We start from the raw sequence: 25,312 nt of genomic DNA on the forward strand, positions 1-25,312 counted from the left end.
CCAAGATACAAAGTGGTAGACATTTCTGGTAGATGATTAGTCCCCAAGGTTGTCTGTAACATTGATGATAGAAATCTATTTTGAGTAGTGACACACTTCATTATATACACACTTCATTATGTACACATACATATTTAATTGTATGTACACATACATATTTAATTGTATGTACACATACATATTTAATTGTATTCATTAATGTATATGCTGATTTACTATCTATGTACTGTAAAGAGCTTTAGAGAGGCTTATGTTAATGATATAGGGCACTGTATCAAATGATGTATATCATCATTATTATATTTCAACAGTTTGTCCCCTAGCATCAGTAATGATTCCTAAAAGGACGAAACAGCTGGATGATACAGTGTATTCATGTTTGGCTTTATGTATCTGTTATATCATTTTATATAAATTAACCAATAGAAAGCAAAATATTTGATGGAAAACATGTTGTTGCTATTGATCTCCTCTTATAATGAATGGAGATATTTTGTATTAGTAGTTCTTGTTTTTCTGGTTCTGGTTCTCGTTCTGTCCGGGTCAGACCTTTAAAACCGTTAAAGATATCTTGAAGATATTTGAGGCATGCCTGCATCTTCCAGAGACTGCAGTGCACTGTCATTAGATTATTGTGACCATAATCCCGATGTCAAAGGTCAAAAATGTGTTATTTATTCAGGAACATCTTGCTATAACGTTTAAATCGTTAAGGATATCTAAATTAATCTTGAAGTATAGCACCCATAGACAATTTGCAATACACTGTCATTTAGTCATTGTGACCTTGACCCCAATGTCAAAGGTATAAAAAGTCTGATTGTTTCAAACATTTCAAAGTTTTCGCCAAGATGATGCCAACGGTCACTAACTGTCTTCTTTTGCTTAAACTTAGTATGCAAGTTTATGATGGCATTGTAAATTCTATCCAAGCATTTGCGAATATAGGGTCAGTTTGGAGGACTTCTGTAATAGTCTCCATTATAACTAGAATTAGAAATTGAAAAAAGTATTTATAATATAGCAGTAGGCATTACCTCAAGACAACATCATTAACCCTCAAGCTGTTTATTCAGTCACACAGACAATAAGCAGATGTTGCTCGCTGCAGATTGCATAAACTGCTACAGTATCAGCTGCTTTGGACTGATATGTTTAATATTCATAAAGCATCTCGTAATTTTTATTCATTAATGCCTTATTAATTCTTATAGATATATTTTCGAACTTGCATTACAGAAGGCATACAATGGAAAATTCTGTTTCCAATCGTTGAAATATTTTATTAACAAATACATTTTAAGCATAAAGGTAAATGACGCTGATTCGCTAAATGCAAATGTACAGAGGCGTAACATCTAAAAGCAGACCGATGACGAATCATATAGCTTGAAATTTGATTAGCATAATGATGTCTTCCTGACGGTCTACATTCAAGTAGCTTACACAAGGTCGAAAACACGATATCTTAAAACACAGTCAAACGCTACGGATTGGTGGATTCAAGAAGCCGCAATTGTAAGTAAAATTTCAATTTGACACATGACTTGATTGAATAAAGTAATCTGTAAATCCATGTTTTCCCAAAAATGTCATTCATTTTGATAATAAATTAATAAGGACTTATGTCTGGATTTTCTGTATGTGCCGATGAAGCAGTAAGGATAGGCCGTTTCAGTTATACACCGCGTTATAGTATAATGTGTGTGCTTCGTCAATGGCAAAGAAAATAAATAAGATTATATATATTCGAAAGTAATTCAAGAGTCTCATGCAGAAGCGTTTTTGTACTCGCCATATTGTATGGAATATATTGTTTCGACACGGATTACGGAGACATAACTGCGTAAACAACAGTTGGATACTATTTCTGGTCATGTTTTGCAAAAAAAAAAATCGACTCTCTTTATAGATATATCAGGACCCAGGTGACCGTTAAGGCCCATGGGCCTCTTGGTATTATAAATAACCGTCTACTAAAGTTTAAAATAAACAGTAGAAAATATTTTGAGATATCAAGCGGACACCATTAAAACAATGTTTAAGAGGGTATATCTCGGTCAACTTTATTTTTAATGATCGAACTTGTCTTACATATGTAGGTATTATGTAGTTTGAAGTTAATTACTTGACATATCGCGCAGACACCTTGTGCGCGCCCGTCCGGTAGGCCGCCAACTCATGTAACGCAGGTATACGTCCCGTCGTTCGACGGCAGTATTAAATGAAGTCAAATGTGTAAAGCTTAATATTTTGTTGATCATAACGGTGTTCTTTTCTTCACAATACAACCAAGGTATATTTGGTAATACAGGGTTTAACGTGTTATCAACGGCTAGGGTAATTTAGGGTTGCCTCCATGTGTGTTGCATTACACTGACAACGGGTGAGTCTGCTATTGTCATTACCCTTTTTACTGAACGTTAGGCAAGAATCAATATCTTCAATTTTACGTTGATTTAATGAGAAAAGCTCTGTAAATTAGGATAAGATAAATTGTTAGAATGAACAAGTACTATTTCAAGGACTACGTTATATATCCCGGCATGCAGACAGAACCTTACATGGGCGAACGTTTTGCATGTGAGTTATGCACCAAAACGAAAGGTACTTCAGAAGTAGATAGAAAAATAAAGATTGCAATGGTTGCAGCAGATTTGTTTTGGTCGTCTTAGAGATCCCGAATATATGCAGGTAACATATGTAAATCCCCAGTCCAGCGGGTCGGGATGGGTGGAAGTTGTGCGTGTTCACATAAGACGCCACTTACGCTCATGCAGCGAGATCAGCAGGTGTATTATTTTCTCCATCCTAGATATGCAGGGGGACAACCAAGGAGTATGGAAAACGAAAATTTCAGATATCAGAATAAGCAGGTCGCCATCAACTACAACCCTGTCGACGAACAGTGGGAGAAACTGGGAGCCTGGTTTGTAGGACACACATCTGAAAACAAAGATGAGTTCTTTGATCTCGCTTTTGAAACAATTAGACGTAATATAAGGCCAAAAAACTACTTCCCTGACGACGAACCTGGCATCACACCAGCCATGAAGGCGTCAAACACATATAGAAAGGAAATGGAGAAGATGAAAGATGAACTAGACAACTTAAATTGTAGACTGCAGGAATCAATTCCGCTCCCTAGCGTACGATATCAGGTAAGCAATGTTAATTATGCAAGGGATAATTCAATTCAAGTAATTCAAGAATGTGTTATATTTGAACTTAATAATTCATTAGTATGGACATGTACATCATTTATATTGTTTTTGACTAATTCACATGCCGATTTATCCTTTGTCAGTGATAAATAACAAATTCAACAGTTTAAAATAAGTTTTTAGGTCACCTGAGCTTTAGCTCAAGTGACCTATTGCTATCCGTTTTCGTCCGTCGTCGTCCGTCGTCCGTCGTCCGTTAACATTTTACATTTCAAACTTAAAGTCAAGTTCTGCTGGGCCGATTGAACTAAAAGTTGGTAGGAATGATCGCCTCATGGTCCTGACAAAGTGTTGTTATTTTTCGGGTCGATCAGAAATCCAATATGGCCGCCACGGCCGCCATTTTGAAAACCTATTTCAAACTTAAAGTCAAGTTCTGCTGGACCGATTGAACTGAAAGTTGGTAGGAATGATCGCCTCATGGTCCTGACAAAGTGTTGTTATTTTTCGGGTCGATCAGAAATCCAATATGGCCGCCACGGCCGCCATTTTGAAAACCTATTTCAAACTTAAAGTCAAGTTCTGCTGGACCGATTGAACTGAAAGTTGGTAGGAATGATCGCCTCATGGTCCTGACAAAGTGTTGTTATTTTTCGGGTCGATCAGAAATCCAATATGGCCGCCACGGCCGCCATTTTGAAAACCTATTTCAAACTTAAAGTCAAGTTCTGCTGGACCGATTGAACTGAAAGTTGGTAGGAATGATCGCCTCATGGTCCTGACAAAGTGTTGTTATTTTTCGGGTCGATCAGAAATCCAATATGGCCGCCACGGCCGCCATTTTGAAAACCTATTTCAAACTTAAAGTCAAGTTCTGCTGGACCGATTGAACTGAAAGTTGGTAGGAATGATCGCCTCATGGTCCTGACAAAGTGTTGTTATTTTTCGGGTCGATCAGAAATCCAATATGGCCGCCACGGCCGCCATTTTGAAAACCTATTTCAAACTTAAAGTCAAGTTCTGCTGGACCGATTGAACTGAAAGTTGGTAGGAATGATCGCCTCATGGTCCTGACAAAGTGTTGTTATTTTTCGGGTCGATCAGAAATCCAATATGGCCGCCACGGCCGCCATTTTGAAAACCTATTTCAAACTTAAAGTCAAGTTCTGCTGGACCGATTGAACTGAAAGTTGGTAGGAATGATCGCCTCATGGTCCTGACAAAGTGTTGTTATTTTTCGGGTCGATCAGAAATCCAATATGGCCGCCACGGCCGCCATTTTGAAAACCTATTTCAAACTTAAAGTCAAGTTCTGCTGGACCGATTGAACTGAAAGTTGGTAGGAATGATCGCCTCATGGTCCTGACAAAGTGTTGTTATTTTTCGGGTCGATCAGAAATCCAATATGGCCGCCACGGCCGCCATTTTGAAAACCTATTTCAAACTTAAAGTCAAGTTCTGCTGGACCGATTGAACTGAAAGTTGGTAGGAATGATCGCCTCATGGTCCTGACAAAGTGTTGTTATTTTTCGGGTCGATCAGAAATCCAATATGGCCGCCACGGCCGCCATTTTGAAAACCTATTTCAAACTTAAAGTCAAGTTCTGCTGGACCGATTGAACTGAAAGTTGGTAGGAATGATCGCCTCATGGTCCTGACAAAGTGTTGTTATTTTTCGGGTCGATCAGAAATCCAATATGGCCGCCACGGCCGCCATTTTGAAAACCTATTTCAAACTTAAAGTCAAGTTCTGCTGGACCGATTGAACTGAAAGTTGGTAGGAATGATCGCCTCATGGTCCTGACAAAGTGTTGTTATTTTTCGGGTCGATCAGAAATCCAATATGGCCGCCACGGCCGCCATTTTGAAAACCTATTTCAAACTTAAAGTCAAGTTCTGCTGGACCGATTGAACTGAAAGTTGGTAGGAATGATCGCCTCATGGTCCTGACAAAGTGTTGTTATTTTTCGGGTCGATCAGAAATCCAATATGGCCGCCACGGCCGCCATTTTGAAAACCTATTTCAAACTTAAAGTCAAGTTCTGCTGGACCGATTGAACTGAAAGTTGGTAGGAATGATCGCCTCATGGTCCTGACAAAGTGTTGTTATTTTTCGGGTCGATCAGAAATCCAATATGGCCGCCACGGCCGCCATTTTGAAAACCTATTTCAAACTTAAAGTCAAGTTCTGCTGGACCGATTGAACTGAAAGTTGGTAGGAATGATCGCCTCATGGTCCTGACAAAGTGTTGTTATTTTTCGGGTCGATCAGAAATCCAATATGGCCGCCACGGCCGCCATTTTGAAAACCTATTTCAAACTTAAAGTCAAGTTCTGCTGGACCGATTGAACTGAAAGTTGGTAGGAATGATCGCCTCATGGTCCTGACAAAGTGTTGTTATTTTTCGGGTCGATCAGAAATCCAATATGGCCGCCACGGCCGCCATTTTGAAAACCTATTTCAAACTTAAAGTCAAGTTCTGCTGGACCGATTGAACTGAAAGTTGGTAGGAATGATCGCCTCATGGTCCTGACAAAGTGTTGTTATTTTTCGGGTCGATCAGAAATCCAATATGGCCGCCACGGCCGCCATTTTGAAAACCTATTTCAAACTTAAAGTCAAGTTCTGCTGGACCGATTGAACTGAAAGTTGGTAGGAATGATCGCCTCATGGTCCTGACAAAGTGTTGTTATTTTTCGGGTCGATCAGAAATCCAATATGGCCGCCACGGCCGCCATTTTGAAAACCTATTTCAAACTTAAAGTCAAGTTCTGCTGGACCGATTGAACTGAAAGTTGGTAGGAATGATCGCCTCATGGTCCTGACAAAGTGTTGTTATTTTTCGGGTCGATCAGAAATCCAATATGGCCGCCACGGCCGCCATTTTGAAAACCTATTTCAAACTTAAAGTCAAGTTCTGCTGGACCGATTGAACTGAAAGTTGGTAGGAATGATCGCCTCATGGTCCTGACAAAGTGTTGTTATTTTTCGGGTCGATCAGAAATCCAATATGGCCGCCACGGCCGCCATTTTGAAAACCTATTTCAAACTTAAAGTCAAGTTCTGCTGGACCGATTGAACTGAAAGTTGGTAGGAATGATCGCCTCATGGTCCTGACAAAGTGTTGTTATTTTTCGGGTCGATCAGAAATCCAATATGGCCGCCACGGCCGCCATTTTGAAAACCTATTTCAAACTTAAAGTCAAGTTCTGCTGGACCGATTGAACTGAAAGTTGGTAGGAATGATCGCCTCATGGTCCTGACAAAGTGTTGTTATTTTTCGGGTCGATCAGAAATCCAATATGGCCGCCACGGCCGCCATTTTGAAAACCTATTTCAAACTTAAAGTCAAGTTCTGCTGGACCGATTGAACTGAAAGTTGGTAGGAATGATCGCCTCATGGTCCTGACAAAGTGTTGTTATTTTTCGGGTCGATCAGAAATCCAATATGGCCGCCACGGCCGCCATTTTGAAAACCTATTTCAAACTTAAAGTCAAGTTCTGCTGGACCGATTGAACTGAAAGTTGGTAGGAATGATCGCCTCATGGTCCTGACAAAGTGTTGTTATTTTTCGGGTCGATCAGAAATCCAATATGGCCGCCACGGCCGCCATTTTGAAAACCTATTTCAAACTTAAAGTCAAGTTCTGCTGGACCGATTGAACTGAAAGTTGGTAGGAATGATCGCCTCATGGTCCTGACAAAGTGTTGTTATTTTTCGGGTCGATCAGAAATCCAATATGGCCGCCACGGCCGCCATTTTGAAAACCTATTTCAAACTTAAAGTCAAGTTCTGCTGGACCGATTGAACTGAAAGTTGGTAGGAATGATCGCCTCATGGTCCTGACAAAGTGTTGTTATTTTTCGGGTCGATCAGAAATCCAATATGGCCGCCACGGCCGCCATTTTGAAAACCTATTTCAAACTTAAAGTCAAGTTCTGCTGGACCGATTGAACTGAAAGTTGGTAGGAATGATCGCCTCATGGTCCTGACAAAGTGTTGTTATTTTTCGGGTCGATCAGAAATCCAATATGGCCGCCACGGCCGCCATTTTGAAAACCTATTTCAAACTTAAAGTCAAGTTCTGCTGGACCGATTGAACTGAAAGTTGGTAGGAATGATCGCCTCATGGTCCTGACAAAGTGTTGTTATTTTTCGGGTCGATCAGAAATCCAATATGGCCGCCACGGCCGCCATTTTGAAAACCTATTTCAAACTTAAAGTCAAGTTCTGCTGGACCGATTGAACTGAAAGTTGGTAGGAATGATCGCCTCATGGTCCTGACAAAGTGTTGTTATTTTTCGGGTCGATCAGAAATCCAATATGGCCGCCACGGCCGCCATTTTGAAAACCTATTTCAAACTTAAAGTCAAGTTCTGCTGGACCGATTGAACTGAAAGTTGGTAGGAATGATCGCCTCATGGTCCTGACAAAGTGTTGTTATTTTTCGGGTCGATCAGAAATCCAATATGGCCGCCACGGCCGCCATTTTGAAAACCTATTTCAAACTTAAAGTCAAGTTCTGCTGGACCGATTGAACTGAAAGTTGGTAGGAATGATCGCCTCATGGTCCTGACAAAGTGTTGTTATTTTTCGGGTCGATCAGAAATCCAATATGGCCGCCACGGCCGCCATTTTGAAAACCTATTTCAAACTTAAAGTCAAGTTCTGCTGGACCGATTGAACTGAAAGTTGGTAGGAATGATCGCCTCATGGTCCTGACAAAGTGTTGTTATTTTTCGGGTCGATCAGAAATCCAATATGGCCGCCACGGCCGCCATTTTGAAAACCTATTTCAAACTTAAAGTCAAGTTCTGCTGGACCGATTGAACTGAAAGTTGGTAGGAATGATCGCCTCATGGTCCTGACAAAGTGTTGTTATTTTTCGGGTCGATCAGAAATCCAATATGGCCGCCACGGCCGCCATTTTGAAAACCTATTTCAAACTTAAAGTCAAGTTCTGCTGGACCGATTGAACTGAAAGTTGGTAGGAATGATCGCCTCATGGTCCTGACAAAGTGTTGTTATTTTTCGGGTCGATCAGAAATCCAATATGGCCGCCACGGCCGCCATTTTGAAAACCTATTTCAAACTTAAAGTCAAGTTCTGCTGGACCGATTGAACTGAAAGTTGGTAGGAATGATCGCCTCATGGTCCTGACAAAGTGTTGTTATTTTTCGGGTCGATCAGAAATCCAATATGGCCGCCACGGCCGCCATTTTGAAAACCTATTTCAAACTTAAAGTCAAGTTCTGCTGGACCGATTGAACTGAAAGTTGGTAGGAATGATCGCCTCATGGTCCTGACAAAGTGTTGTTATTTTTCGGGTCGATCAGAAATCCAATATGGCCGCCACGGCCGCCATTTTGAAAACCTATTTCAAACTTAAAGTCAAGTTCTGCTGGACCGATTGAACTGAAAGTTGGTAGGAATGATCGCCTCATGGTCCTGACAAAGTGTTGTTATTTTTCGGGTCGATCAGAAATCCAATATGGCCGCCACGGCCGCCATTTTGAAAACCTATTTCAAACTTAAAGTCAAGTTCTGCTGGACCGATTGAACTGAAAGTTGGTAGGAATGATCGCCTCATGGTCCTGACAAAGTGTTGTTATTTTTCGGGTCGATCAGAAATCCAATATGGCCGCCACGGCCGCCATTTTGAAAACCTATTTCAAACTTAAAGTCAAGTTCTGCTGGACCGATTGAACTGAAAGTTGGTAGGAATGATCGCCTCATGGTCCTGACAAAGTGTTGTTATTTTTCGGGTCGATCAGAAATCCAATATGGCCGCCACGGCCGCCATTTTGAAAACCTATTTCAAACTTAAAGTCAAGTTCTGCTGGACCGATTGAACTGAAAGTTGGTAGGAATGATCGCCTCATGGTCCTGACAAAGTGTTGTTATTTTTCGGGTCGATCAGAAATCCAATATGGCCGCCACGGCCGCCATTTTGAAAACCTATTTCAAACTTAAAGTCAAGTTCTGCTGGACCGATTGAACTGAAAGTTGGTAGGAATGATCGCCTCATGGTCCTGACAAAGTGTTGTTATTTTTCGGGTCGATCAGAAATCCAATATGGCCGCCACGGCCGCCATTTTGAAAACCTATTTCAAACTTAAAGTCAAGTTCTGCTGGACCGATTGAACTGAAAGTTGGTAGGAATGATCGCCTCATGGTCCTGACAAAGTGTTGTTATTTTTCGGGTCGATCAGAAATCCAATATGGCCGCCACGGCCGCCATTTTGAAAACCTATTTCAAACTTAAAGTCAAGTTCTGCTGGACCGATTGAACTGAAAGTTGGTAGGAATGATCGCCTCATGGTCCTGACAAAGTGTTGTTATTTTTCGGGTCGATCAGAAATCCAATATGGCCGCCACGGCCGCCATTTTGAAAACCTATTTCAAACTTAAAGTCAAGTTCTGCTGGACCGATTGAACTGAAAGTTGGTAGGAATGATCGCCTCATGGTCCTGACAAAGTGTTGTTATTTTTCGGGTCGATCAGAAATCCAATATGGCCGCCACGGCCGCCATTTTGAAAACCTATTTCAAACTTAAAGTCAAGTTCTGCTGGACCGATTGAACTGAAAGTTGGTAGGAATGATCGCCTCATGGTCCTGACAAAGTGTTGTTATTTTTCGGGTCGATCAGAAATCCAATATGGCCGCCACGGCCGCCATTTTGAAAACCTATTTCAAACTTAAAGTCAAGTTCTGCTGGACCGATTGAACTGAAAGTTGGTAGGAATGATCGCCTCATGGTCCTGACAAAGTGTTGTTATTTTTCGGGTCGATCAGAAATCCAATATGGCCGCCACGGCCGCCATTTTGAAAACCTATTTCAAACTTAAAGTCAAGTTCTGCTGGACCGATTGAACTGAAAGTTGGTAGGAATGATCGCCTCATGGTCCTGACAAAGTGTTGTTATTTTTCGGGTCGATCAGAAATCCAATATGGCCGCCACGGCCGCCATTTTGAAAACCTATTTCAAACTTAAAGTCAAGTTCTGCTGGACCGATTGAACTGAAAGTTGGTAGGAATGATCGCCTCATGGTCCTGACAAAGTGTTGTTATTTTTCGGGTCGATCAGAAATCCAATATGGCCGCCACGGCCGCCATTTTGAAAACCTATTTCAAACTTAAAGTCAAGTTCTGCTGGACCGATTGAACTGAAAGTTGGTAGGAATGATCGCCTCATGGTCCTGACAAAGTGTTGTTATTTTTCGGGTCGATCAGAAATCCAATATGGCCGCCACGGCCGCCATTTTGAAAACCTATTTCAAACTTAAAGTCAAGTTCTGCTGGACCGATTGAACTTAAAGTTTGTAGGAATGATCGACTCATGGTCCTGACAAAGTGTTGTTATTTTTCAGGTCAATCATAAATCCAATATGGCCGCCACGGCCACCATTTTGAAAACATATTTCAAACTTAAAGTCAAGTTCTGCTAGGCCGATTGAACTGAAACTTTGTAGGAATGATTGACTCATGGTCCTGACAAAGTGTTGTTATTTTTCGGGTCGATCAGAAATCCAATATGGCCACCACGGCTGCCATTTTGGAAAACTATTTCAAACTTAAAGTAAAGATCTACTTGGCCGATTGAACTGAAACTTTGTAGGAATGATCGAATCATGGTCCTGACAAAGTGTTGTTATTTTTCGGGTCAATCAGAAATACAATTTGGCTGCCATGGCCGCTATTTTGCTACTAAGTTCTAATAGGCCGATCTCACTTAAAATTGGTCTAGGAATGATCAGCTCATGGTCCTGACAAAGTTAAGTTAACATTATACTATTTTTTACTCAAATTGGTACATATTTCAACAACAAAAATAAATACTGTAGACTCAGGTGACCGTTAAGGCCCATGGGCCTCTTGTTTTGTGTATGAAGGGGCACTAAGTAAAATAAAACAGTCGCCTTGGTGAAACGCGAGCGCGTTATCCACTGCGCCACCCGACAACACAAGTACTTAGTTGACTTCGCACCTTTTGACAATTGAATCACTATTAACTCTCCTGAAATGTAGATTATGGAAGTGATTCATTTGTTTTAACGTGAACAGCTTATAGGATTGTACTCTCATGTTTTTTCTTTTGTTCGGAATAATTTGTAGGGGAATGTTGCTCATGACACAACTATAGCTGCAAAGCTAGGTTATCTGTCTGCCTGGATGACTAATTCAAACAACGCCGCTAGTGGAGGAGGCCCTGTGACGATCCAGTTGGAAAAAGAGGTTGCAGATCAACTCTGTCACATGATTGGATTTGACGCCGATGCCTCGTCAAAACCATGGGGCCACATAACGAGCGGTGGTACCGTATCAAATGTGGAAGCTCTGTGGTCTTCTCGAAATGCGAAATACTTTCCTTTAGCGGTACAGAAGGCAATACAAACGGATAGGTCTTTGATATCGGCTCGTGGTATGACTGTATTTATTCCAAGGCTCGGAATAAAACAGAAGATCATCGAAGCATCCGCATGGGATTTACTCAACTTAGACATTAACAATGTAGTGGAGCTGCCACAGGAGACACAGAAAAATAGTGGATTGGGAGAAAAAGAATTCAAGAATATCATCCAGAGGTACATATTTCTAATGAACTATCAGTAAAAGTAATACCTACGTGGTTGCTTCATCGTCGATATAAATGGAGAATAATCTAAGTAAAAGCAATTCGCTTTTTTTTATTCGTGATCATAACTAATCCTTTATTAGGATCCGACCTGACAAACCCGCTTAAATCGCACTATTTTGGATGAATTTTAACAAATGGTGATAGACTTTAGAAGTGATCATCAGTCCGAAAATGCATAAAACAACGTACTCATTGTTACAGAACTATTTTTAAAAAGTTAAAAAAGAAAACATGAATTTGGAAACAACAAGCTTACTTTACAAACAATCTGCAGGGTCAACTGTTAATGTAAAGTATTAATGACGGTTTGATTTTTTATGTTAAAATTATATTGAATGTTATTTAAGTATAATCCTGCGACAAAAAACGTCCAAAGCTTAAAAACAAATAAAATTGAATAAATATACAGCTGTGGGATCGTACACGATGATAGATCATGAAGATTTAAATCAATATCAAATGGACAGAATGAAATAAATAAATAACCGTCAATTATTTTATTGAAGGTACAATATCGCCGATATCGGATTTGTTTCATTTTACAATGACCATCAACTGAAATCGGCCCCAGTCATCATTGGTTCAGTGGCTAGCCATTTTTCCCTCCAAAGGGCTGCGACTTTGCTCGGGATCGGGTCGAGGAATATGGTGTCAGTTCCTCTGGACCAATATGCCAGGATGGATATATCAGGTATGTGAACAGTTTTTTAGTATGCATACTGACAACACCTTTGTGCTCTCGGTATGTTAATAATGTGATAAACCATTGTACAATTGGGCAATAAATATCAGGACACCGTCCTTATCTCGCCTTCGCTGATATAAACATAAAGTTTATAAACATGTTTTTTTCGAAAACAATCTGAACAGTGCACAATAAAACGCATCTCATGTTACCTAGCATTGCGGGTGGTCCTCCAGGAAATGCTTGACAAGATGGTGCCGGTGGTTGCAGTAGTTTGTGTGGTGGGTTCGACAGAGTACGGAGCAGTGGATGCCGTATCGGAGGTTCTGCAACTACGGATGGAACTTCGAAATAAGGTAAATTTCGTTATCTCATCTTGTAAAGCTGACTTTACACGAAAACCTCATATACAGCAAAATTTGTGTTTAATCATAGTAATAATATCCTCCCGATAAACGCAATAATTCAGTCTCCGTGGGACAGTTTGTGGTGTTGTTCTTTCGTGCCAAAGAACATGTTGGTGACTTGTGTTTAAGTCATTTACTTAGGAAATGAAATAAAGTGTAAAAATGTTGGTTATCAAGTCCGTAAAATGAATTTCAGGGCACACTTACATTGATTTCTTGAGAAATTCCGGACGGTTGCTTGCGAAAATTCATATCCGCGCTTGTAGGCATAGCACGTTAAACAAAATAAAACCAAACCAAACGATCACACAGTGGGATACAAAACGCATAGTATTTCTCCTACCCAGCACGGTTTTGCAAATAAAATATAATCGGATAGAATGTTATGGCCCGGCTACATCAGTTGTGAACACAATGTTCATACGACCTAAACCATAAATAAACCAAAACGCATGCTTGTATATTTGACTTGATTGCTTTTCTCTATTTTTTATGTAACTTTACATTGTATCAAGTGTCTATAACAAAAGAAAACCTGCACAGACTTTTTATAAATACAAATATGCAGGATATTTGTACTGCAGGGCATGAATTTCGCTATCCTAGTAGACGCTGCATTTGGAGGCTACTTCGTTTCAATGCTGAAGAGAGATACAAAAGAAGACTCGAGCCCTCTCCCAAATTTTCCTATGAGTGAATACACCCGTCAACAGTTCCATAGCCTGGCGAACGTCGATACAGTAACCATCGATCCACACAAAACTGGATATTGCCCTTATCCAGCAGGTGCACTCTGCTACAGGAATGGTAATATGAACACATTCATAGGAAGTGTTACAGACATGCTACCAATCGACAAAGATAAACCGATTAACTGCTTTGGATTGGAGACAAGTAAACCCGGGGCTGGTGCAGCAGGCGTTTATCTCGCTCACAAGGTACAATACTAACTAACAGTAAACAATGTCCGACGCTATTTTTTATATTTGATTTCATCAGAGGCGTTTGTTTCGTATTATGTGATTTATTACTATAACAATCGTCTTTTAATCGTATATGTTCTTATTTTAAGATTATAATATAAATATTACAGCATATTTTGAAGATTAATGTCATACTGTTATCCTAGTAAAATATGCATATTGTAAAACTACGTTCTATTCGTTCAGCTTAATTTCGGCATCAAACGCCGTTTCATCGAGCGAGGCGTAAACATTCATTGTTAGAAAAGAGATACTGACATTGAGATATGTAGTAAAAACGCCGTATGGGACAAAATGTTCGTAATCACTGTAATATACCAGTACTGATGATCAACTCAGGAATTTACATTATTGTCCAAGGTGATTGGACTGCATCGTCACGGTTACGGTCGGATCCTGGGCCAAGCAATGATGGGGGCTAAACTATTTTACTGCGCTTGGCTGACTGCTGCAGATCCTGACGACGATTTTGTGTGTGTTCCTCTGATCCCTGTACCCCCCACTACGGGCCTTGACGAGAGCACGGCCAGGATATTCATAAGGCAACGGATATTTGGAACATCATACAGTGAACTTAATCAGGTAATTGCTCTATTATGATAATTGATTGGTATAATCAGTCTACTTTCCCGATAACAAATCGATCTGAAATTCTAATATAATAAATAATAAAAAAAAGTAACCAGAATATCATTCCAGTAGACATGAGCTATAACTAAGCAAGTGATTTTTTGAACGAAATACACCCGCGAGGCGATATCTACGTATATAGTGAACTTAATCAGGTATTTGCTCTATTATTATAATCAAGAATGGGAACAGTCAGTCTCCTTTCCCGGTTACGAATTCATATAAAGATCTATGTATAACAAATAAAAAACTAACCAGCACATAATCCCCATAGAAACCAGTGATTTTGCGGACGAAATATATTCCAGAGCGCGCATATCTCTCGAGGGGGTATCTACGTGAACAAAATTGCAATCCAATATAAAAACATGTGCAGTGTATTGCATTTTGAAACCTTCACTAGCTTTAAAAAAGTTTTAAGAGTCACTTTTATTCGGTCCAATATTGACACGAATACAATAGGGAACTTTCTACTGGACAACAAGAAATAATAACTACATCATTATAGCTTGGGTTTGTTTGACTTAGCGCACTAAGGGTTTACGTATTTACTGTAACTTTACACAAGTCGCGTCTTAGCATTCTTAAAAGTTCAGTTGCCACTAAAATGTTTAGCAATACCATTAAGAATTTTTTCATTATTGGTAAAGAATGCCAAAAATGCATTTTTCCTGCTGACTTTTTGGCATGAATTGTTCATAAGTGGTATCTAACTATATTATCATGAAGGATTTTATTTACAAGATTGAATATAAAACAAATTCACTAAGTAGTCCCTATATTTCTAGGGCAACATAAACATAAACTATATTATATTTAGGACGTGGAAGCAATGCAGTTCCTCACCGAAGTTGGTTCGGACTTGCCTATTAATGCCTTCGCTGTGAATATCAAGGGCAACACAAGTCGTGAACGATGTAATCGTCTGAACCTGGCTGTCTATGATAAGTTGTCGCACAAAGACCCTGGATGTACAAGTGTCAACAACGTACCACTTTTCATTTTGAAGTCACAAATCTCGAAATTAAATTGTGACAAAATATTAGATGGTTTCAAACTAAGACTTGGGGTAAGATAAGAAAAGTTACAGCTTTTTTTGTTGTTCTTTTATCAATAGTAATAAAACATTATTATCTCATAAACATCAAAATATTGCATCTCGACATCGGGTATCGTCATGACTGAAAACTGATAACGTGTACAAACGGTTTGTTAGGCTACCTAACACTAATCAATTGTCAATCGACATATTGCGATCGCTTCTTGTGCACTTGTCATCCGAAATTTTTATTTTTGACTTCTGCAAAACCACTAAAAGTTTGAAGAAAAGCGACGTGTTGAACTTTGCAACATCTTTAGGTTTTTTTCCACGCTCTAATTTCGACTCTATTTGCCGGCCTTGTCTGCTTAGACATCCTTCTTAAAATTAACTGAGCTTTGACGAGAACGTTAAGAAGAAATCAAAGAGGTTATTCCTATCATTGTCAACGATTTGCTGTCTTATAGTTATTCCTGTTATAGATAGTCGACGATTCTGACGAAAAACTAACTGTTCTGCGGAGCACAGTCTTGAACCCATGGACGGCAGCTAACAACAATGTTCAGATGCTGACAGGGCACTTTAGGGATGTTGTCCGTGATTGTATTACAGAGGTAGGTATGATTCTCGATATTCGTTTGCTATTTCTATTCCTTTAACATCTTTCCTCCATAGAATCATAGACGATTAAGTGCCAGAAAATATTATAGTGTACTTTTGTTACCGTTTTCATCGTTTTAATAAGTCTGCATAGTAAGAGACTGATATTTGTAACGAATTGTGAAAAAATTGTTATTTTAGGATTAAAATATTCAAGACAACAACATTTATAAAGTCTTGCCTTTGAACAATAAATCCATTTTAAGTGAAATGAAAATAATATCGTCCATCTAGGAACAGTAGAACACAACTTTATATATTCATCTGTTTTTTGCAGCTAGCCATATGACCAGCACCAGGGACATGGTACCAGACGGACATATACATTGGAATCTTTTCTGATCTCGTACCCCCTATATTCCTAGGGGTTTTCTTCAATAGAGGATATGCTGTACATATAAGCAATGTAATGTCGATTTCTTTTTTTATCTGTAAGCTAACATCCAATCATTAAGCGTCATAAATATTATGTTATAGTTAAGTCCCCCAAAATAAAGTTTTGGGGACTTATTGTTTTTAATCCGTTTCTTCTTCTTCTTATTATTAAGTTCCCCAAAACAAAGTTTTGGGGTTTTACTCCGTTTCTTATTAAGTCCCCCAAAACAAAGTGGGGGACTTATTGATTTTACTCCGTTTCTTATTATTATTTATTATTATTAAGTCCCCCAAAACAAAGTTTTGGGGTTTTTCTCCGTTTCTTATTAAGTCCCCCAAAACAAAGTGGGGGGCTTATTAATTTTTCTCCGTCTCTTATTATTATTTATTATTATTAAGTCCCCCAAATCAAAGTTTTGGGGACTTATTGTTTTTACTACGTTTCTTCTTCTTCTTCTTCTTATTATTATTATTCTGTTTTCTTCTTCTTCTTCAGCCATGAACTTGTCCAGAGGTTTTCTCAGAAACTACTGGGCGGATAATCATGAAACTACACACATATACTCATTAGGGGGTCTAGGTGTGCAACAAGCTATTTTTATCTCGACCGGAAGTCCAATATGGCCGCTATGAATTTTTGAAATTTTTGGGAATTTAAAATTTCTAAAGGTGTTCGCTAAGGTTAGCCAATGTCACCTATGCTATTTTACATGTTTTATAGATATTTTCAAATGCATTCCAAATTTGGCATGTATGTGTATGGAGGTACCGCGAACTCGACTATGACATCCTTTTTCTAATTAAACAAAATGGATGCCATATACTGGTTACTGATTGGTCGAAGCTGCGTTGTAGTTAGATTTCGTTGAAATTTAGTATGTATGAGTAATATGGCATTGCAAACTCAACTGCGACATTTGTTTTCTAATTTGACAAAATGGTTACCATATACTGCGTTCTAATTGGTTTAAATATAGATGTAGTCTGATTCTGCTTGGAATGGGTACATAGGGGTTTTGAGGGATGCCGAACACAATGGTAACAGTTCGAAAAGCTCAGTTGCCATGGTAACGAAATTTGGCCTTCTGGTTGGTCGAAATTTAAATATTGTCTGATTCTGCCCAGAATTGGTGCATAGGGGTTTTAAGGCATGCAAAAAACAATGGTAACAGTTTCGAAAATGTCAGTTGCCATGGTAATAAAATTGATGCCTTTTATTGGTCGAAAGTTAAAAGATTTCTGATTCTGCCCAAAGTTGAAACATATGGGTTTTGAGGGATTCCGACCACAATGGTAACAGTTTCGAACAGCTCAGTTGCCATGGTAACGAAATGTACCCTCTGATTGGTCGAAATTTACGTGTCTGATTCTACCCAGATTTGGTACATAGGGGTTTTGAGGGATGCCGAACACAATGGGAACAGTTTCGAGAAAGTCAGTTGCCATGGAAACGAAATTGGGGCCTTTGATTGGTCGAAAGTTAAAAGATGACTGATTCTGCCCAAAGTTGATACATATAGGTTTTGAGGGATTCCGACCACAATGGTAACAGTTTCGAGAAAGTCAGGTGCCATGGGAACGAAATGGACCCTCTGATTGGTCGGAATTTACATGTCTGATTGTACCCAGATTTGGTACATAGGGGGTTTGAGAGATGCAGAAAACAATGGTAACAGTTTCGATAAAGTCAGTTGCCATGGTAACGAAATTGGGGCCTTTGATTGGTCGAAAGTTAAAAGATGTCTGATTCTGCCCAAAGTTGATACATATGGGTTTTGAGGGATTCCGAACACAATGGTAACAGTTTCGAAAAGCTCAGTTGCCATGGTAACGAAATGGACCCTCTGATTGGTCGAAATTTACATGTCTGATTCTACCCAGATTTGGTACATAGGGGTTTTGAGAGATGCAGAAAACAATGGTAACAGTTTCGAAAATGTCAGTTGCCATGGTAATAAAATTGATGCCTTTTATTGGTCGAAATTTAGATGTTGTCTGATTCTGCCAAATGTTTTAAGTCCAACAGGGGTTGTTGGGGGACTTCTGTAACGGCCATCCGTTACAATTAGTACTAGTTATATGTATGATGCGCCCGTGTTATCCAAAAAGCTTGCTATTGAGAACGAATGCGTCGTTCATTATGCAATGAATGCTTTCTAATTGAGAACGACAATGGAATTTGTCCCAAGGCCGGTACTTGCCAAATACCTGAAAAAGGCGCTTTTATTCCCTGCTTAATGGTTTTTGGAATTTGAGGTACTGATTGAGAGGGACAAGAGGGTGTATTCGTATAACAGTGTTAGCGGTAAAATTCTTGGATCCGTTTACTTTTACTAATATCAAAGTTGTGGTTCAGATTTGAGGTACACAAGAGGGTGTATTCGTATAACAGTGTTAGCGGTAAAATTCTTGGATCCGTTTACTTTTACCAATATCAAAGTTGTGGTTCAATCAGGGCCCGTAATTCTGATTTGTTTTATTTGCAATATTGTTCTTCATTGAATACACGGTGTCATCTCGTGGCCATGAAAGTCCTGGCAGACATAACGGGATGATCATCTTGTCAATAGTTCCTAGAAGAGGATACATGCCATGTTTGTTAATCATAGTTAGGGGAATATTTTGTATAAAACGCATGTAGTTGCAGCAAGGACCGTTACATAATGCGTCCTGTAGTCGCAAATGATACAAAATGATCGCAATGACATAATACATCTGCATACCAAATGTTTACAAAAAGCGGTCAGTATCTAAATGTCGACCGACTAGGACCAACCTTCCACGGACGTTTAGAAAAAAAAAACAAAAAAAAACGCAGGTCGCAGTTGTGTTCGTAGTGACATTGCATACCTTTACACAGATCTAAAGAGATATTGGATAATGCAGAAATTTAGACTAATCAGAAGTCAGTCTGCAGGCACCTTTTTGCGGCAGATGTTGACTTTGTTTTTCCGAACTTCAAGAACACCAGTAACATATTCCATTAACCAACCATTATTTCGATCCATAAAACAGAATAGAAATGATTGTATCCCGATATGTCTCACCAAATGAGAGGCTATGATTTAGGTCAGTTCGGAAAACTCTATATCGAATACATGTCATATATACATGAGATTAAATGTACCGCAATCGCCCAAAATCAAAATCAGTTGTTTTTCTCATGACAACGGGTAGTATGCCTACTCTTTGTCGTCCAAATAATATATATACCTAATTTCCTTGATGTTTTACACTATCTATATATTGGTATTTTCTTTCATGAATATCCAAGAGTTGGCGAATCTTCTACACAGATAATTTGATGTGCATTTTTGATAGTTTTGGTGTTCTTATAACAATCCTGTTATTCTAAAATATTCATCATTTTGTCACATTTAACCGTTTAGATTTAATCCGATTTTCTAAGCTCTTCCCGACAAAATTTGTACCTTGAATATAACTTTAAATTAGTAAGTTTGTGACCCGGATGTTGTGTATGAAGGACATTTATAAACAAGGAGAGTAAGCTATAGTTGCTTCTAGTGTAAGGGAATAACTTGTGTGTAAAAAAAAACCCAGATTTGTTGATCTAAATGTTAGAATATTTGCTAAATAAATATCTATTAAGCAGCTCGAAATGTGTTCATTTACTTACTTCCGTGACCAGGCTCACCTCTCACTTAACTACAGCCATCAATCAAATGATATGCAGACATTGACTAAGGGATGACGTCAAATTCTTAATATAACCATCAAATCTTCAGTGACATCACAGTCATAACCTCTGCAAATTTTCAAGTGAAACACTCCGTCGCAAGTTCAAGTTTTGTAGTAGGAGCCTTGTCCTGTACATCACCAAGAGGAAATGACAAAAAACAATAATCCAGAACAGAACAGGTCATTCATTTATTATTCGGACAAAACCGAAACACGTTCATAAGGAACCAACAAATGAACGTGCAATAAAACTGATCAAGTGTGACTCGCATCTTGTCTCTTTATTCACCAGAATCGCCGCTGAAGATTTTATGACTTGGCATATTTCATAACAAGTGTCCAAGGTCCCCGTACTTTTCTGGGTATAATATTGGAGTGCTTGAACACACCGCATCATGTTGTATTAGTACTGATAAAATATCTTGTGATGTTCATGTTTGATGGAGAAAATATCGCACTCCATCTGTTACCGTTCATTATCTATAAACAATTCATAGATATTATCAAATATCATGTGTATTACCAAAGACGTATATATTATTAATAATTGTTACAAAAGCGGCACAACATCAACTAATATCTGACTCTAAGATTACATCTGAGGGAGATAAAGCTGTGTGATAACTAACAAATATGGTTTGACCTTAAAAATAGACCGTCTTCAATCAAATACGGCTGGTCGGGTTAGTCCAATGTTCTACTAAGGGAGATAAAGTTTTGCAGAAATACAGGTTAACCACGGCGGTGACCTTTGGCCACATCCAGCCATCTCGGCTGCTTGCTGTTTGACGAGTAGCTAAAGTTAGCAAAGCATCGTTAGCTTTACAGCTCTTTTCTTGTGTTAATGTATTGGTCCTGTCGATCTATTCTGTGACTATACTAAAATGGACAGAATATTTTGGAGAGAATTTCTTAATTCTGACGGACAGAATAGTCATATTCAAGTGGTCAGTCGTATAATTTCAGGCCTTATTTGCAGTGGTATTTTTTTTTATATAAAGCAGAACGTTAACGACCCAAACATTATGACTTGACCTGTAGTTAGGTAGGAACACTACAGTAAGTAGGTCAGAGGAAACCATCCGCTTCGGGGAAGAGTGCGGGAAGCACAATTTCAGTAAGCAGAGCTTCGTTAGAAAATTAATCTGAATATTTTTTATTAATTGTATACCTACAAAACACAAGCATCGTTGTATTTTTCACATACATATGGCTAGTTAAGAAAGTATCGAATAGAATGCTTTCTCTGCCTAAAGGTTGGCTAACTACAAAATGGCCTCACTACGGTATTAATGAAAATTAAATGAATGAGATTCATCCATATAAGGAGAAATCAGGTTCAATATAAGGGCAGAGAGACCAAATAAGGTCATAGATGGAGCTAGTGTCAAATGTGCTATTCCACGTTAGGCAAACTTCGTAGTATGCGCGATCCCCTAGGCACCTGCGTTACCTAACGCATGTGTCAAAAAGCAATAAAGGAAAAACAATATCTCTCTTTTTTTCATATATTTGACTATGAAATGGATACAAGTTAATATTCTTACAATATTATTTGAATTTCAACAGCCAACTTGAAGACAAGTGCACTGTGCAGGTCAGATTTCAAGGTCGAAGTCTATTCCTGCAAAAATCAAGCTGTTGGAAAGATGAAGGCCCTGCCTTACAAGAGATCTTCGTCAAACAAGGAATGCTTATTCCCTTTGGGTAGGAAAAGAATCGTATTGAAGGTCAAAGTTAAAGGTTAAAAACAAGGCCATAGTCTCCTTGGCAAGATAGAGATACTGCCATTTGTATCCTGGTAAGAAAGGAGGTCGTGTCTTTTATATTCCTCGCAGGGGCCGCGGTGGCCAAGTGGTTAAGGCGTCTGACATTCTGCTACCACCAGCCCTCCACCACTGGGTCGTGGGTTCGAGGCCTACGTGTTGCAATCACCAGGTAATGGCCGTAGGTCGGTTGTTTTTTCTCCGGGAACCCCGGCCTTTCTCCACCACCAAATCCTGGCACGTATTTAAATGACCATAGCTGTTAATGGGACGTAAACACAAACAAACCAAACTTTATCCTCCTCGCAAGAATGTTTTGGGGATGAACTTGTTGATACATAGATCTTGTGGGGGTGATGCTGCTATTTAGATTTTGTTCTTCAAGCAAAATCCAATTTAAGCAATAATGTTCTTTATTTTAGTATTATTACAGGATGCCTGGAAGTGGCAGTAAAGAATATCCATGTATTCTCTAAGAAAATGACAAGGCCTGATGAACGTAGAAACATCAACAAGTCCTTATTAAATTGTTTAAAAAAATCGTTTCTACTAACAACGGATACTAATGGTGTTATGTGTAACAATAGCAGACAACAGTTTTACTACATAGTAAGAAATATATCATGTCTACCAATTTCACATGCACACACATTTAGTGAGAAATGGCTTCTAATTCCATCTACATCAACGATTCACTCATACTATTTTGTTTGCCGAAAACCTAAATTCTAAACTTAAAGTTGTGCCATCAGAGACCATATTTGCCGCTTGTCTACGTCAAGACATAATTCCTACAGGAGCGCGTTGATGTCCAAATAATCTAGTTGGAGATAAATTAACACCTGAAGCTATGCTAGTAGCCGAGTGCAAAAATGATTGTGTTTTACTGAACAGATCTACACAGTTTGAACTTTTACATAAATTAAGAACATTTGCGATCCCAATAGAAAAATCAAGATTTGACTTTGACTCTGAGGAAGCACTAACTGCGTCAGATTGTATTAACTTCACTGGAATTAACAAAGCCGATTTACAGATCTTTATACGTATATAAAGGACCTGGTACGGAACACACCAGCTCGTTCAACAAAAACATTTGTTTAAAATGAAGTCTGGGATATCGAACAAAGTGTAGTCAACAGTTTTCAATATCACAAAGCAAGTATCCGCTAGAAAGACATTAATTCAGTCATTTGTTTCCCAAAAGTTTGGTCTTTCTCACATCAGTCGAGAACAGATTATTAAAAATCACAAACGACCATTGGCACAAACGCTATTTGGCGATATTTCAAATACTCAAGCTATACAAGTATTGGATGTTGGGACTTAGATATATATTCAGAAAAGTGGCAACTTTCAATACCAGCGTCCGGCTGTTTCAATACATAAATCTCGTCCATTACTAAAACACATGATTGTTGTTTCCACAACTGGATACTTCATTACTGTACTTGGGCCTTACTTTGTAGATTACAAAAATATTCTGCACAACATTGAAGTTAATCAGACCTGGAATAAAGACAATGACATTTTCGTTGTTGACCGTGGCTTCAGACACTCTTTAGAACTGTTAGAGGACCTTGGAATTAAAGCAGATAAGTAACAAATGTATTTAAAAAAACTTATCTTAATTATATCAACGTATACTAGAAATCCTTTAGTTATTTTTGCAAACAGTATTTCAAAACTTCCTATTTTTAACATCAAAACACAAGACGTGTGTCGCATGTGAGTCACTCTACAGCACCTGGTCTCACTTCCAATTTATGTTTGAAAGTCAACGTGTTCAGTCCTACTTAATTTGTATTTTATATCATGTTAACTCGGACCTTGCTTTGGTTTAGTGACGGTTGCTTTGTGTTGGGAGTAAAACACGAACTTAATCATATCACAAATATATACATATTTTATTGTTGAATCATATGACAGTCCAGTTATGGAAAAATGAAATATAACAATGTAAATAAAAAAACTATAATAGCAATTATATAATGATTTATATATTTAATCATTATGCCGATCAAAACATTAAAAAATAACACGACCTTAGACACAAACAGTTGGTGGAATATATATAATTTCAGGCTCGTTTGGTTGTTGAATCGGCGGATAGGCAGATAAAGAGATGGAAGTATATAGACCATGTGCTTCCAACAAATCAGGTGCCATATTTTGGTGGTTATGTACGGATCATTTGTGCTATCTGCATTAAATGCGTTCCATTATTTTCTCCAGGTAAAGTAATTACAATAAAACTATAAGAAATATGTTTATGCAAGAATATAAATAAATCGTACAAGATAAAGAACAAAGGAAATGTTTCAGTCTTTTTACGCACAATGAATTAGATTTAATTTAGTCTGCTGGTTTGGTTGTTTGGTTGAATGGGGTTTAACGTCCCGTCCCAGTCAAGATTATTTCACTTATATCGAGATGTCACTAGTTATAGGTGAAGTTGTAGAAATTTAGACCTATGCAATGCAGCGATGGTAAATGCAGTAAGGGTTCTTTAACTTGATAAGATAAGAACACCACTATAATGAGAATGTTTGCGTTAACTGTATTATTACGTATTGAGATCTGTTAGAGGCCCCCACCCCCACCCCCAACATCCCCTCCCTACTACGTATACCCTTCCCCAGACGCCTGACGTGACACGTAACCTCGGTTTAAGGTCTCTTCCGAAAGACCCTATTTTAAGCAAGCATGAGTACTGAGGTCCTATTCTAATCTGGGAACTTGGTATATTTGGAATTAGAAAAAGCATGATTACTATGTAGTATGGTGCCACTATGCCCATCTAAAATAGAAAAAGAAAAACAATTAATGAAAAAAATGTATATTATAGGGAACGCAGATGACGAGGCGTAGGCAACACAAATGATATACCTGTCAAAACAAATCAACGACATAAAGAGTCGAAGATGATTTGTTTAATGGTTTAATTTTGTTTAACGTCCTATAAACAACTTAGATCATTTAAGGACGTGCCTCCGTGTGTGTAGTGCATGCGTGCTTGCGTGTGTGTATGCAGGAGAAAGGATATGTTAGTGTCCACTTGCCATCAAGTTTCATTTGTCTGGCGTTCTTAGCCCAGCTAGCTCTGGTTTTGGATAGGTCCTCATTGATAAATATTTTGTTACATCTATGGGCTATTTTGGCTGTGTCAATGGTTTTCAAATGCTTTTTATTCCTTAGAATTTCAACATCAAAATTGTGTGAGATAAACTTTGCAATAATTGGCCTTGGTTTCCCCTCCTATT

At 38.7% G+C, this 25,312-nt stretch overlaps 1 protein-coding gene across 1 annotated transcript in view; it reads left to right on the forward strand.

Moving 5' to 3' along the window:
* Positions 1-2,729: 2,729 nt before the first annotated feature.
* LOC110465666 overlaps positions 2,730-25,312 on the forward strand; it is a 29,559-nt gene continuing 6,976 nt past the window's right edge. The window contains exons 1-8 of the mRNA XM_021521624.1: positions 2,730-3,161; positions 11,283-11,752; positions 12,312-12,496; positions 12,707-12,846; positions 13,482-13,835; positions 14,241-14,462; positions 15,331-15,498; positions 16,032-16,163. Coding sequence (XP_021377299.1) covers positions 2,730-3,161; positions 11,283-11,752; positions 12,312-12,496; positions 12,707-12,846; positions 13,482-13,835; positions 14,241-14,462; positions 15,331-15,498; positions 16,032-16,163 — 2,103 coding nt within the window. The remainder of the gene's footprint in view (positions 3,162-11,282; positions 11,753-12,311; positions 12,497-12,706; positions 12,847-13,481; positions 13,836-14,240; positions 14,463-15,330; positions 15,499-16,031; positions 16,164-25,312) is intronic.

Source organism: Mizuhopecten yessoensis, unplaced genomic scaffold, assembly GCF_002113885.1.
Source record: "Mizuhopecten yessoensis strain PY_sf001 unplaced genomic scaffold, ASM211388v2 scaffold11097, whole genome shotgun sequence".
Classification (NCBI taxonomy): domain Eukaryota; kingdom Metazoa; phylum Mollusca; class Bivalvia; order Pectinida; family Pectinidae; genus Mizuhopecten; species Mizuhopecten yessoensis.